The sequence below is a fragment of the Schistocerca gregaria genome, chromosome 4, assembly GCF_023897955.1.
Source record: "Schistocerca gregaria isolate iqSchGreg1 chromosome 4, iqSchGreg1.2, whole genome shotgun sequence".
Lineage (NCBI taxonomy): Eukaryota > Metazoa > Arthropoda > Insecta > Orthoptera > Acrididae > Schistocerca > Schistocerca gregaria.
The window spans coordinates 183,132,497-183,147,999 of record NC_064923.1 but is presented as its reverse complement, the minus strand read 5'-3'; the positions used below and the strand labels follow the sequence as shown (position 1 = coordinate 183,147,999).

The window sequence follows — 15,503 nt, the reverse complement described above, 5'->3', positions numbered from 1 at the left end:
TAGTGAACTAGTGTGATCAGTTTCGTGACTGAATGCATGACGTACTCCACGGCGCCAGACGTGAAGATGATCTGCAGCGCAAATTGAATCCGATAGTCGGTAATAAAAGAAGTACTGATCCAGACGGTGTTTATTTACGAGTAGTATGGTCAGGGTAGATTTTATAAACATTTCTCTTGAAAGGAATCATTTCCCACAATTAATGTACACTTACCATTCCTCATTACTTTCTCTTTATATTTAAGTTTGACAGCAATTTGAAATACGGTGAATTCATACAATTGTGTAAGTACCGTCCCACGCCTCCTAAATATTTAAAGAATGTCGTGATCACCAAGATAAATTGACGTTTGAATAAAGTTAAGTGACTACCAGTTTCGATTACATAGATCAACAGCAGGGCCATATAAAATCAAGGCAATGTGCCTAACAAATGTAACATTATGATGTTAATAATTAATGTGATATGAGTGATTCTTTCATAACCATATTCACTGGTATGACAACATGCCATATTGTATTCTATAAATGGATATCTACCCATCAGTCCTAAAAGTTTCGAGTCTGAATTAATAAAAAATAGAGAAAAGTTGATATGGCGGTGTTAACGCTTCATGTGTTCTACGTAGTCTAACCCCCCTCTCCCTCTCCCACCCCCACCCCCACCCCCCGTCCCCCAGGTGAGAACAGAAAGTTCATCCAACCATGTGAAATTCGCAGAAAAGCATTTCATTGGAATGCTGTTCAACTTACGAGTCGCTCTGGCTAGAATCTCGGTTGCGTCATCGAAGTGTTGTCCATTCGAGGGATTCTAAAACCACTGATCAATGATGCACATTACCGTAACAGGAAAACGTGGCACCAAACTCATATAACCCGGACTACAGATCAACAAAAGAAAGTCATGTTTTGGAGTGAGTTTTGTTTCACACTGTTCCTAAATTCCAGTTCAGGTACCAAGAGTGAAACACGGCGGGGACTCGGTGATAATTTGGTCAGCCACATCGAGGCGCTGCATGGGCCCATTGACTACTATGTGAGGATTATGTGATCATTTTGGCTGAGCAGGTCCTTCCCATGGTACAATGCGCGTTTCTAAAGGTGATTCCGTGTTCCAAGAAGACAGGACCTGTGTTCACACAGCGTGCGTCGTCCAGGACTGGTTTTGTGAGCACGAGAATGAATTGTCGCGTTCTCCATGGCCACCCACAGTCATCAGATCTCAATATTATTGAGTCTTTGTGGTCTACTTCGGAGAAAAGTGTACGTGATCGCTGTCCACCTTCACCCGTCCTTGAATGAATCTGCCACTATTTTGCAGGAAGACAGGTATCAGATTCCCTTGAAAATCATACAGAAACTGTATTTACACGTTCCGAGTAACTGGAAGCTGTTTTGAGTATCAAGAGTTTTGCTATACCGAGTTAGGCACGGTAATGTGTTTTTCGTGTTTCCAAATTTTTCGTCCCCCCATGTACGCTACTAAAGTGGTGTATGATTCCGGTCACTGGTTGCCTATGTAATGAATTCCAGGCGCAACAAGAATTTGATTTTAGAATATCACGTAATTATTGGCTAAATTTATAAAGTGCTGCCATAATCTAGTCGTTAAGAAACATAATCCTATGTTAAAGGTTTAACACAAGAAACCAGTGTTCAACTTGGTATATATCTTGGGGCAGTGTAGCTCACGGGATACAAACTAACCAGACTATATTGATCCAGTATTTGAGACTGATAGAACTTAGTGAGTTCCAACAAACTTTACACATAATTTCAAGTATTTTCAAAACCTTTTCTCGCTGACATTCCTAAAAAAGTAGTGAAAAGAAAAAATTTCTCGCTTGCTAAACTTTTACTGTTTATGCAGTAAGAATTCAGCAGTCATGACGTTTTAATTTGTTACTCGCAATACGTTTCTGCAGACAGTATCCAAAATCACTGAAATGGTGCGGGGCTTTTTTCTTTTTAAGCGGAGCGCAATTTATTCAGAATATAGTTATCCAGTGGTTCATAATGAGGCCACTTAGTGACATCCAACGAAATAAACATGGTTTTCTGAGCTTTTCCTCGCTGTTTTATACATGGAACACATATTCTTTAAGGAATCTGTGGCGGGAGGGTTACTGGTGAACTACTAAAAAAACTTCATACACTACGCTAGTCCCTCCTCTGCTACGCTTCTGGTCTAGTGGCTAGCCCTGCTGCCTCTGGATCACGGGGTGCCGGGTTCGATTCTCGACCAGGTTGGGGATTTTCTCTGCCCGGGGACTGGGTATTTGTGTTGTCCTCCTCATCATCATCATCATTATTCGTGACAGTGGTTAGACTGGACTGTGTACAAAAATTGGGCTGTGTAAAAATTGGGACTTTATACGGACGCTGATGACACCGCAGGTGAGCGCCACACAAACCAAACATCATTATCATCCTCTGCCACAGTATTGCTGCACTGTGTGGGATCCTTATCAAATAGAAATGACGGAGGTCATCGAAAAATTTCAAAGAAGGGTTGCTCGTTTTGTATTATGGTGAAATAGAGGAGACAGTGTCACATATATGATAAACTAGCTGGGGTGGCAATCATGGTATCAAAGACGTTTTTTGTTGCGGCGAAAACTTTTCATGAAGTTATTACCATCCACTTTACCCTCTGAAAACCAAAACATTTTGTTGAATGTAGGTGTAGACCTATATATTTTACTACTGACATGACGATATTCCGTATGTCGAATACAAGGGCTTCATTTTTTATGAACGTAATGATGGACTGTATGATGGAAACTGGTAGTAAATAAAGATCTTTTATTCGAGCAGCAGCTTCTTCTGGTGATCTCGAAGTTTTTAAATGTGTATTCAACATGAAAGCACACATAAAAGAGATCTTTCGTGTGTGAGGAACACCGTGGAGCTAAACAAATCACCAACTTCAGTCATTTTGTTTCGATATATCTGTGTAAACAAAAATCAAATGCTGCATATATAAAAAATCATCTCTCGAGAGCGGCCCCACCGACCTGGCTGCTTTTGTTGTTGTTGTTGTTGTTGTTGTTGTGATCGTAATTGTCAGGCCGAAGTTCGCACAAAAGAAAATTTTTGGAAAGTCCACCGGAAAAGACAGAAATATGGAAAGTATGAAAATCTCAATGAAGGAAATGTGATGGTCGATTTGAATTTTTGCTGTCACGTATTTTTGTAACATAAAAAAGTGACCTTCAGTGTGAGGGTTCTACTGTCGTATGTTTTCATAACAACACCAAATTCCACTTTTAACGCCGATATTTTGCAAAAAAAGATACAACTGAAAGCGATATTTCAGTGTGTTATCGGCTGTGTTCATATCTTCGGCGTGTTGCGAAGATTGCATCGCGATTTATTTCATGTCAGTATATTCACGATCTTAGTGAACGTGTTTTGTTCCAGTTCACACATATTCAAGGAAAGACTAGGCTCGATCTATCCCTTCTCGATCAACTGATTGACTGACTGACCTCACTAAAAGACTATGCACAGCCTAAACCACTGGATATATAGACGATTTAAGCAATAAACACTTTCTGTTAAACCGGTTGCGAAATGCTAAGGTGAGCCGTGAAAATACGTGGTTTTGTTTTCTTTTTCACAGTCATTTTTTACAGAAAACAGGAAAGTTATGTTTATGGCTAACTTTATAATCCTACCTGTTCGTAGATTAAAACGACGCGAAATACTGTCATTAAAGCTACTGTCATCATGTATGCAGCAGTTGGAAATATCTCTCTCATACTCTATGTACTAATGGTTTCAACAGATTTACCCATTCAATTGACATCCATTCCAAGTCAAGGTTCCGTTTGTAATAACCATAAGTAAGGTGAGAGAGAGGAGGGAGGAGGAGTTGGAGAGAGAGCGTTGCAGGAGATAAAGAAAGGGAAGGAGGATATGGAGACAGAGATGAGAGAGGAGACGATGGGCAGAGTGTGGGATAAGATCTGTAGAGGGAGCAGGGAGGAAAGTGATTGACAGAGACAGGGAGGAGGAGGAGAAGATGGACAAAGAGAGGAGGAGAGGGGTAGAGAGAGGCGGTAAAGGAGATTAGGACGTTTACCGCCATACATCGAAACAGAATGACTAAAGTTGGTAATGTGCTTAACGCCACCGTGTTTTTCACATAGGAAAGATATGTTTCATGTGACCTTGCGTACTGATGTTTTAAGAATGCACTCCAAAGCTCACTGAGTTCCTAGATTACTTACCTTTTTTATTTCCGTAAGATCGGATTACCGAGCTGTGTATATATTGTTACTAACTTTCTACATTTTTTTAATTTTTATTTTTTTTTATTTTCGTTCCCATCTTCTACAGGTGCGGAGCATCGTACAAATACAGCAATTTGGAAAACGCACGTGATCATCCTTCTAAGTACACCTGTGACCCGCGTGCCACATCACATTTGTCAAGGAAGCAGGGGGGGGGGGGGGGGGGGGGGGGTCGGCAATAGCATCAAGCTATAAATAATTAGGGGCTAGACTACGTAGACACTTCAAGCTTTAACACCACCATATTAACTGTTCTCTATTTTTTATTAATTCAGACTCGAAACTTTTGGACTAATGGGTAGACACCCATTGATAGAATACAATATAGCATCTTGTCATACCAGTGAATATGGTTATGAAAGAATCACTCATATTGCATTAATTATTAACATCAGAGTGTTACATTTTTAGGTACATTGCCTTGATTTTATATGTGTTTGATGTCGATCTATGTAATCGAAACTGGTAGTCACTTAACTATTTTCGAACGTCAATTTATCTTGGTGATCACGACGTTCTTTAAATATTTAGAAGCTGTGGGACGGTTCTTACACAATTGTATGAATTCAGCGTATTTAAAATTGCTGTCAAACTTAAATATAAAGAGAAAGAAATGAGGAATAGTACGTGTACATTTATTGTGGGGACTGAGTCCTTTCAAGAGAAATGTTTATAAAATCTAGCCTGACCATACTAAATAAACACCTAAACACCGTCTGGATAAGTACTTCTTTTATTACCGACTATCGGTTTCAATCTGCGCTGCAGATCATCTTTACGTCTGGCGCCGTGAAGTACAAGTCTTCAGTCACGAAACTGATTATACTGGTTCACTATGTATCCCAAACCTTCAGCGTCTAATTACACAGATACTGGAAGTCAATGTAAAATAATTGCTCGAGGAAAAGTTGATTCCTCCAGTAAAATTAAATATGTATTCTTTCCTTCGTCGGTCCCACAACAGCGCTAGAGAAAAAATTCACGCTCAAGCTTCTAAAGACGAGGACTAGTGTATAGTTTCATCTGTGGGACATTTCTTGTTTGACCTTCTTCTACATTTAATTGCCCGGGAATCCCTTTTAGAAGTTATAATAATGGATCGTAATTACCTTTACACAACCCTACTATAGAATGATAATGACAAACTATTCGTACATACAACTGCCCACTTCGCTCCGCCAGCAAATACGTGGCCAATTATTGTCCCTCCCACGTGGAGGTGGACCTCTACCACCTAGCACACTTACCATATTATCAAATGCACGTAAAAAGTCGCCACTAATGAACGAATAACACTACGAACTACGCTGATACAGTCTAATCTTACAACAATGTGTTACAGACATGGGACGTGTGTGCTGTTTATATTCTCTTGAGTCAGTTAAGTGTTACACAATCGCAGCAGACACCCCTTCACCCACTGAGGTACCGATAAGCTAGAGAGTCTTTCCACTCTCCTTCCTGCTACCGTCACCGTCCGATATTTCATTAAGCGGTCGGCCACACTGACGCGTCACGTCATATTCGGGTACGACGGCTCGGCAGCGGGAACCAGAGAACTGCAGCACAGGCCAGCGTCGCCCACTACAGATTCCGCCCGCTCGCGCCGCGCCGACAGGGGGTTAGGGGGCCCGCGCGCGCCACCTGTGTTCACGCGCCCTCTGCTCACTCCTGCAGGACTTCACTCTCGACTTCTACTTCCGGCAATTCTGGACGGACCCGCGCCTCGCCTTCCGCAAGCGGCCGGGGGTCGAGACGCTGTCCGTCGGCTCGGAGTTCATCAAGAACATCTGGGTGCCCGACACCTTCTTCGTCAACGAGAAGCAGTCCTACTTCCACGTCGCCACCACCAGCAACGAGTTCATCCGCATCCACTATTCCGGCAGCATCACGCGCAGCATACGGTACGTCGCACCAGCCACACTATTATATTCTGAATGCAGTCCTTTTTTCACCAATTGCGTGGTGAGAAAGTATCTGAATTACGAGGGGAACAGAACACGTCCTCTGACCTTTCTCTCTCTCTCTCTCTCTCTCTCTCTCTCTCTCTCTCTCTGTCTGTCTCTCTTTCTCTCTAAATTGGTAACAGAACACGTCCTCTGACCTCTCTCTCTCTCTCTATCTCTCTGTCTGTCTCTCTTTCTCTCTAAATTGGTAAGAAGTTGTACAGGATGTTTATAAATGAGTATTGGGGTTTTAACGCTTTATAATCTTTCGTCTTCTTTTGCTTGTGCCATTTTCCCACAGGTACGCAGGGTTGGCATGGTTAATCGGATTTGGAAATGTTAGATTAAGTGGAAGCCGGATACTCTTCCTGCCGCTATGCTGTACCCCCTGGGACGGAATTAGTGTACCCCAAATGTCTGCAAACAGTGTAATCCATGGAATAATGCGAAAGTGCCCAATGTCTGCATGCCATGTAACTGAGGCGGGACGTGGGGACCAGTCCGGTATTCACCGAGGGGGATGTGGAAAACCGCCTAAAAACCACATCCAGGCTGGCTGGCACACCGACGCCGTCGTTGAAATGAAATGAAATGTCGTGTGACGAGAGCCTCCCGTCCGGTAGACCGCTCGCCTGGTGCAAGTCTTTCGATTTGACGCCACTTCGGCGACTTGGATCGATGGGGATGGAATGATGATGATTAGGACAACACAAATCCCAGTCCCTGAGTGGAGAAAATCTCCGACCCAGCCGGGAATCGAACCCGGGCCCTTAGGATTGACAGTCTGTCGCGCTGACCACTCAGCTACCGGGGCCGGACTCCGCCGTAGTTAATCCGCCGGACGGATTCGATCCGGTGCCAGCGCGCCTACCCGAGTCCACGTAGCACCGCATTAGCGCTCTCGGCTAACGTGGCGAGTTTCAACGCTTTATATTATTTATTACATTAAACTTACAGTTATAAATAATATGTCAAATGAATGAGCAACTCAAACAGTTTTACCAAGAACCTTATAAATGTTCACTGGCATAGCGAAGTATGCGATTAGTTGAACTCCACTGTACCCAAGCGCTGGGTAGGCCGCAAGGGGCCCAATGATTGGGCTTGCTTTGCATGGCCTCCACGTTCACCCGACCTAGCGCTATGCTGCTTTTTTCCTTTGGGGCTTCATCAAGGATCGTGTGTACGTGCATCCGCTACCAGTAGACCTCCTTGAATTAAGAAACCAGATTGAAGCAGCTGTTGGTACAATCAATACACACTTATCAACGTTTGGGAAGAGCTCGGCTATAGACTTGATGTGTGCCGTGTGATAAATGGTGCTCACATTGAACTTTTAGAAGATTCTTGCTAAAACTGTTTTACTTGTTCTTTCATTTGACATAACATTTATAACTGCAAGTTTCATATAATAAATATTATAAAGCGTTAAAACCCCGATATTCATTTATAAACACCTTGTATTTTATCGTGCGATATCTATCAATCTAGTCTTGATTCTACAATAAATGATAAAACAAACTCAAGAATATAATCTACAAACATAAATAACTCTCATAAACTATACCAAGGGTTCTGGAAGAACAATCTGTTCCAACTATCAACACGAATATTTTAACGCAGTGTGTTAGGCAATACCCGTTACAAATTTCTTGTGGAGGGGAGTGCGTACACAATATTTTGAATAGGAACCCATCTCCGGAAATATGCCGTTTCCGTTTTACGACTGTTTCTATTCATATGTGTAGCGCTTCCACGTCTGCTGAGGAAAAGAGAAAAGTTTCAGAGATGCTGGTCCAGGTATGCAACAGGATAGACGGGATGACGTTTACTACGTCAGACGGTCACCTGATGTCACTTCACGTCTCATAAATTTAGACAATATTGTCTGTGGTGTGCAGCGATCTGGTGCAATATTTAGGCTACAATCAACAGTTGAGATCGCAATAATATTTGTTTATTTACCGGTTCCAGCTTATGTTAAAGCCATCTTCAGAACTTTTGGCTCCATATGGCTGGGCTGGCGGCTCGTGGGTTTTCTCAAAAATTTAAAATAATTGAAAAGCCACGATCGCTTCAATCGTTTATTAGATGACCGGTTTCAGGGTTTCAACACTCTGAAGGTGCCATCATCAGATCTGTGAAGATATAACATAACAAGTTTGAGGGAGGGCTTACATGAGTTAACTATATACCGTACAATTATTACAGAACCACATACCTGAAACGTGGATTATCATTCATAAAACCATATGGACATCATGGCATAAGAGGCAGACCATCTGATAAAATCATTGTCACAACCAATAAAAATAGAAAAAACTCCTCTCATGGTCGTTCTTTCCATAAAATATAAAACTGAAGTCACCAGATGAAACTACCACTGCTGGCCTAACACCGGTAGGCATCATCACTGTCCTATTCCGCGCAGGCTTACCTGCTGTGATTCTAGCGGTTCACAACCGGCCACCAGATAGCGCTGTCCAAGCAGCGCATACACAGCCCACGGTATAACCACTCATTACTACTAAAACACAAATTTACTATAACTGCTTGTCACATACCCACGCAAAGCCCACATTTGCGCATACATTTCCTGTACATACTACAGTCATTATAAAGTACGACAATTACAAAGTAAAAGCATCTGAGGCACAGACATCCATTAGCACCTGACACAACTACTTATTATAATTTACCTTTATTCATATAAGGACGTCGGGAATATGCACAGAGAAAGCTGTTCATAACACTACTTAGGTACAATGTGACGAGCGATTAAAACCTGTATGCTGGGCTTTACCTGTCTAGGCACTATGGTCTTAGGTATTGTAAGCGCTAAAAAAGAACATATTCATTTGCTATGAAATCCCTCGCCATCTATACATTTGTTATGAGCAGAGTACGGATCAACTACGAAAAGCTGCATAGGCACATGGAATTAAGGAATGCCAGGTCAGAAGCAAACCGCAGAGCACAAGAACAGGGGAAAAATGACAGGCGGACCAAGGTGCACAGTGACTCCACGTACGCTCCCATCGGCATGGCAATCGTTTCGTACATGGGTCTCACCGAATGTGGAATAATGACAAACTATATTACTATGATACTATGAAACTGTATTACTATGATACTATGAAACCTCAACCGTTCTAGCTTCATACACAAATATATCTGTAAAATATAAAAATAAATAAAGTAGGAACGTAACGAAGACACGCTTGGCGGGCAATGGTTATTATTGAGTAACGTTTTATTGGCAAAGCTGGCCAACTACACTTCAAGCCTTATAACAAGTATTTACTTTACCAAGGTAGGCCTTCCTAAAACATATAAATAACATTAGCATTATTCTAAAGGTGGCTTTCCGAGCATAACAGATACACATCACCCATTACAATGTGTGAATAGGCCGCACAGGGTCTCTAGAGCACCGCATCAAAAATATTCAAATGTGCGTGAATTCCTCAAGGACCAAACTGCTGAGGTCATAGGTCCCTAGACTTATACACTACTTAAACTAACGTAAAACAACTTACGCTAAGAACAACACATACACCGATGCCCGAGGGTGGACTCGAACCTCTGGCGGAAGGGGCCGCGAAATCCTTGACATGGCGCCTCTAACCGCGCGGCCACTTCTCGCCGTCGGTTTTCTCGTGATACCACGGTCGTACATTGTCTTTTAAGGAATATGGTTCAAATGGCTCTAAGCATTATGGGACTTAACATCTGAGGTCATTAGTCCCCCAGACTTAGAACTACTTAAGCCTAACTAATCTCAGGACATCACACACATCCATGCTCGAGGCAGGATTCGAACCTGCGACCGTAGCAGCAGCGCGGTTCTGGACTGAAGCGCCTAGAACCGCTCGGCGACACCGGCCGGCTTTCAAGGGGAATCATCCCGTTGTTTCCTTAAGTGATATAATTACGGAGAACCTGAGACCGGATGGTAAGACGGGAATGAACTGCCGTCCTGCAGAATACGAGTGTAATGTGTGACCACTGTGCTATCTCGCTTGTCAGTACACTGATAAGCCAAACGTCATGACCATTGCCCACTGCAAGACTGACTGACGTGTGAAGGCGATAAGTAAAATGTACTGTGGAGACGAATGGAGAATATATCTAGTGACGCAGTTCTAGCTACAAATGGGAAATAAACTGGAATGGGCATATTTGGCAAAGATTGGTTTGGCCACGCACCTGGGAACGATCTCTAGGAAACGATGAGGCTGATCGGCTGTTCGCGTACAATACCTTGAGCAAAGTGATTGCAGGACAGTGAACCCACGAATAGACGGCGGGGGCTTCCCCTGTCTGTAAAGGAGGATAAGCAGCGATCTGTGCCATATCTGACGTATTTGCAGGTACAAGAGGTCCGGAGCACATTACGGAACACGGGCTCCGCCGTAAACTATCCCTGTTTCCCCACCTTGACACAATGGTGTCGTCAATTACGATTGCAGTGGGCACGGAATCATCCACGCGATTACACCGACGGTCCAGAGTCAGTTTGGGGGGGGGGGTTCACAGTCGTCCTCCTAACCACCACATATAACTTGCTGTCGACCTCACTTTTTGCGTCCCCAGACACCTGGGAACTTAATAACATTAACAGTTATATATATATATATATGATGTCCTTATATATACCGGGTGGTACACTGATCGTGACCGGGACAAATATCTCATGAAATAAGCGTCAAACGAAAAAAACTACAAAGAACTAAACTTGTCTAGCTTGAACGGGGAAATTAGATGGCGCTGCCATAGGTCAAACGGATATCAACTGCGTTTTTTTTAAATAGGAACCTCCATTTTTTATTACGTATTCGTGTGGTACGTAAAGAAATATGGATGTTTTAGTTGGACCACTTTTTTCGCTTTGTGATAGATGGCGCTGTAATAGTCACAAACATATGCCTCACAATTTTAGACGAACTGTTGGTAACAGGTAGCTTTATTAAATTAAAATACAGAAAACAGGTACGTTTGAGCATTTTATTTCGGTTGTTCCAATATGATACATGTACCTTTGTGAACTTATCATTTCTGAGTACGCATGCTGTTACAGCGTGATTACTTGTAAATACCACATAATGCAATAAATGCTCAAAATGATGTCCATCAACCTCAATGCATTTGGCAATAGGTGTAATGGCATTACTCTCAACAGCGAGAAGATCATCTTCCGTAATTTTCGCACATGCATTGACAATGCGCTGACGCATGTTGTCAGGCGTTGTTGGTGGATCACGATAGCAAATATCCTTAAACTTTCCCCACAGAAAGAATCCGGGGACGTCAGATCCGGTGAACGTGCGAGCCATGATATGGTGCTTCGACGACCAATCCACCTGTCATGAAACATGCTATTTAATACCGCTTCAACCGCATGCGAGCTATGTGCCGGACATCCATCATGTTGGAAGTACATCGCCATTCTGTCATGCAGTGAAACATCATGTAGTAACATCAGTAGCACATTACGTAAGAAATCAGCATATATTGCACCCTTTGGATTGCCATCGATAAAATGGGGGCCAATTATCCTTTCTCCCATAATGCCGCACCATACATTAACCTGCCAAGGTCGCTGATGTTCCACTTGTTGCAGCCATCGTGGATTTTCCGTTGCCCAGTAGTGCATATTATGCCGGTTTACTTTACCGGCGTTGGTGAATGAAATTCCCGATTCTCGCGCTATTTGTCTGCTAGTGATGTGCTGATTAGCCGCGACAGCAGCTAAAACACCTACCTGGGCATCATCATTTGATGCAGGTCGTGGTTGACGTTTCACATGTGGCTGAACACTACCTGTTTCCTTAAATAACGTATCTATCCGGCGAACGGTCCGGACACTTGGATGATGTCGTCCACGATACCGAGCAGCATACATAGCACACGCCCATTGGGCATTTTGGTCACAATAGACATACATCAACACGATATCGACCTTTTCCGAAATTGGTAAAAGGCCCGTTTTAACACGGATAATGGGATCACGAAGCAAATACCGTCCGCACTGGCGGAATGTTACGTGATACCACGTACTTATACGTTTGTGACTATTACAGCGCCAACTATTACAGCGCCAACTAAAACATTCACATTTCTTTACGTACTACACGAATATGTAATAAAAAATGGGGTTCCTATTAAAAAACGCAGTTGATATCCGTTTGACCTATGGCAGGGCCATCTAGCGGGTCAACCATAGCACCATCTGGTTTCCCCCTTCAAGCTAAATGAGTTTCGTTCTTTGTATTTTTTTTTTTTTTTCGTTTGACGCTTATTTCGTGAGCTATTTGGCCTAGTCATTATCAATGGACCACCCTGTGTATATATACAGTAATTGCATGATGTCGTTTTATATATATAGTAACGTCATTTCAAACAAATACTGTACATAATATAAAAACATTTTTTGTACTCTTAGTTTTCTGGCAACATTATTCTTAGAAAGTTACCTGGAAAATTGGGAAACTGGTGCATGAAAAAATGGGAACAGAGTAAAACGTTTTCTGGGCTACCGGCTGCTCGAATGATGCACCCCGCCACGAATGTAAGCCGGTGGGAGTAATATTATACTGTGAAGGATAGTCAGCTAGGCTTCCATGCGACCCACGGTTATGGGCGAAGGCACCATGACAGTTGTGACCTACGTGAACATTACTGCGGACCATATGCATCCCTTCACGCCTGGCGTCTTTTCTGACGGAGATATCAAATTCCAGTACAATAACAGTCCGTATCACAAGGACAGAATAGTGCTACAATGTTTTGAGGACTATGGTAGCCAACTCCCGTTCATGTTTTGGCCACCAAGATCGCTGGATGTGAACCCGATGGAATACACCTGGGATGCTGTCGAGCGTCAGCTCTGAGGCACACAAACCACTAGTTTACGGGAACAGCATGATCTGTGCACACATCTGGTACCAAATACCTTCGGAAACTTAGTAAGGACTTGTTAAATCCATGCAACGCAGAACCAATGCTCTCTTGGGCTCCAAAAGTGGTCCTGTCCATTATTACGCTAGTAGTCCTAAGGTTTCGGCTAGCCAGTGTGCCCTGTGCCAGTGTGTGTGTGTGTGTGTGTGTGTGTGTGTTTGTGTGTGTGTGTGTGCGTGTGCATGGAAGGCCTGCCACTCACTATATGAGCTTTCACTTCACACTCATGCCCTGCCCACTGACTTCCCTCTCGGCGTATTAGAAAATTCCATCCAACATCTGGCCCCATTTACGTTATCCGCTCAATCTCTCAAGATTCTATGACAGAAATGTTGTTGTGATACTTCACAAAATTAGTTGTGATACATCCACAAAAATAATTTTGCTTGTATGTGAATTTGCTCTCACTATCAGTCGATGTGGCTACGATGGATACGACCAACTAGCTTGACCAGTCTGTCGATTAGAACGCATTATTTACTCGCTGCTGACGTCAGAGTGCCAAGCGTACCTGCATTTGCTCAGGCCGCACGCAACACGCTGCGCTGCTCGTCCACACGCAACAAGGGCTAGGGAAGCTCGAACTGCCTGACACCACCACAAACTGGAAATCCATTATTTTAGAGGATCGGTTCAGAACTGCTTACTCACTGGAATAAACTAGTTCTTCCTCATGACTGACCACTCACCTTTCACTTACAGCAATAAATGCAAGGAAGGCACCTTCACTTTTTAATTCAAGATCATTGTACCATTTTTACATTATCTTAACCTAATCTGAAAGAACATAGAAAGAGGATTAATTATTTTTCACTATGACCCTTGTACTTTTAAGTTTCCTTTCTGTAAAAATTAAAAATATCACAAAAAAACTTGAAATCTTTTAAAAAGTTAAGAAATTATCATAATAAAACTCATTCTTGTTAAATTTCAAAATTTTATCGAAAAAAAACATGAAAACTACAACACAGTTTAAATTAACTTTCTGCTTTCTGAAATCATGTACAGTTGTCGTTTGCAACCAACGTCAGAATATACACTCCTGGAAATGGAAAAAAGAACACATTGACACCGGTGTGTCAGACCCACCATACTTGCTCCGGACACTGCGAGAGGGCTGTACAAGCAATGATCACACGCACGGCACAGCGGACACACCAGGAACCGCGGTGTTGGCCGTCGAATGGCGCTAGCTGCGCAGCATTTGTGCACCACCGCCGTCAGTGTCAGCCAGTTTGCCGTGGCATACGGAGCTCCAGCGCAGTCTTTAACACTGGTAGCATGCCGCGACAGCGTGGATGTGAACTGTATGTGCAGTTGACGGACTTTGAGCGAGGGCGTATAGTGGGCATGCGGGAGACCGGGTGGACGTACCGCCGAATTGCTCAACACGTGGGGCGTGAGGTCTCCACAGTACATCGATGTTGTCGCCAGTGGTCGGCGGAAGGTGCACGTGCCCGTCGACCTGGGACCGGACCGCAGCGAAGCACGGATGCACGCCAAGACCGTAGGATCCTACGCAGTGCCGTAGGGGACCGCACCGCCACTTCCCAGCAAATTAGGGACACTGTTGCTCCTGGGGTATCGGCGAGGACCATTCGCAACAGTCTCCATGAAGCTGGGCTACGGTCCCGCACACCGTTAGGGCCGTCTTCTGCTCACGCCCCAACATCGTGCAGCCCGCCTCCAGTGGTGTCGCGACAGGCGTGAATGGAGGGACGAATGGAGGCGTGTCGTCTTCAGCGATGAGAGTCGCTTCTGCCTTGGTGCCAATGATGGTCGTATGCGTGTTTGGCGCAGTGCAGGTGAGCGCCACAATCAGGACTGCATACGACCGAGGCACACAGGGCCAACACCCAGCATCATGGTGTGGGGAGCGATCTCCTACACTGGCCGTACACCTCTGGTGATCGTCGAGGGGACACTGAATAGTGCACGGTACATCCAAACCGTCATCGAACCCATCGTTCTACCATTCCTAGACCGGCAAGGGAACTTGCTGTTCCAACAGAACAATGCACGTCCGCATGTATCCCGTGCCACCCAACGTGCTCTAGAAGGTGTAAGTCAACTACCCTGGCCAGCAAGATCTCCGGATCTGTCCCCCATTGAGCATGTTTGGGACTGGATGAAGCGTCGTCTCACGCGGTCTGCACGTCCAGCACGAACGCTGGTCCAACTGAGGCGCCAGGTGGAAATGGCATGGCAAGCCGTTCCACAGGAATACATCCAGCATCTCTACGATCGTCTCCATGGGAGAATAGCAGCCTGCATTGCTGCGAAAGGTGGATATACACTG

At 43.9% G+C, this 15,503-nt stretch overlaps 1 protein-coding gene across 7 annotated transcripts in view; it reads left to right on the top strand.

Annotated features, from left to right (window-relative positions):
• The window catches only part of LOC126366011 (gamma-aminobutyric acid receptor subunit beta), a 603,333-nt gene that overhangs the window by 395,236 nt on the left and 192,594 nt on the right, over nucleotides 1–15,503 (top strand). For all 7 annotated transcript variants that reach the window (XM_050008861.1, XM_050008862.1, XM_050008857.1 and 4 more), the window contains exon 4: nucleotides 5,976–6,202. In XM_050008861.1, the coding sequence (XP_049864818.1) occupies nucleotides 5,976–6,202 (227 nt within the window). The remainder of the gene's footprint in view (nucleotides 1–5,975; nucleotides 6,203–15,503) is intronic.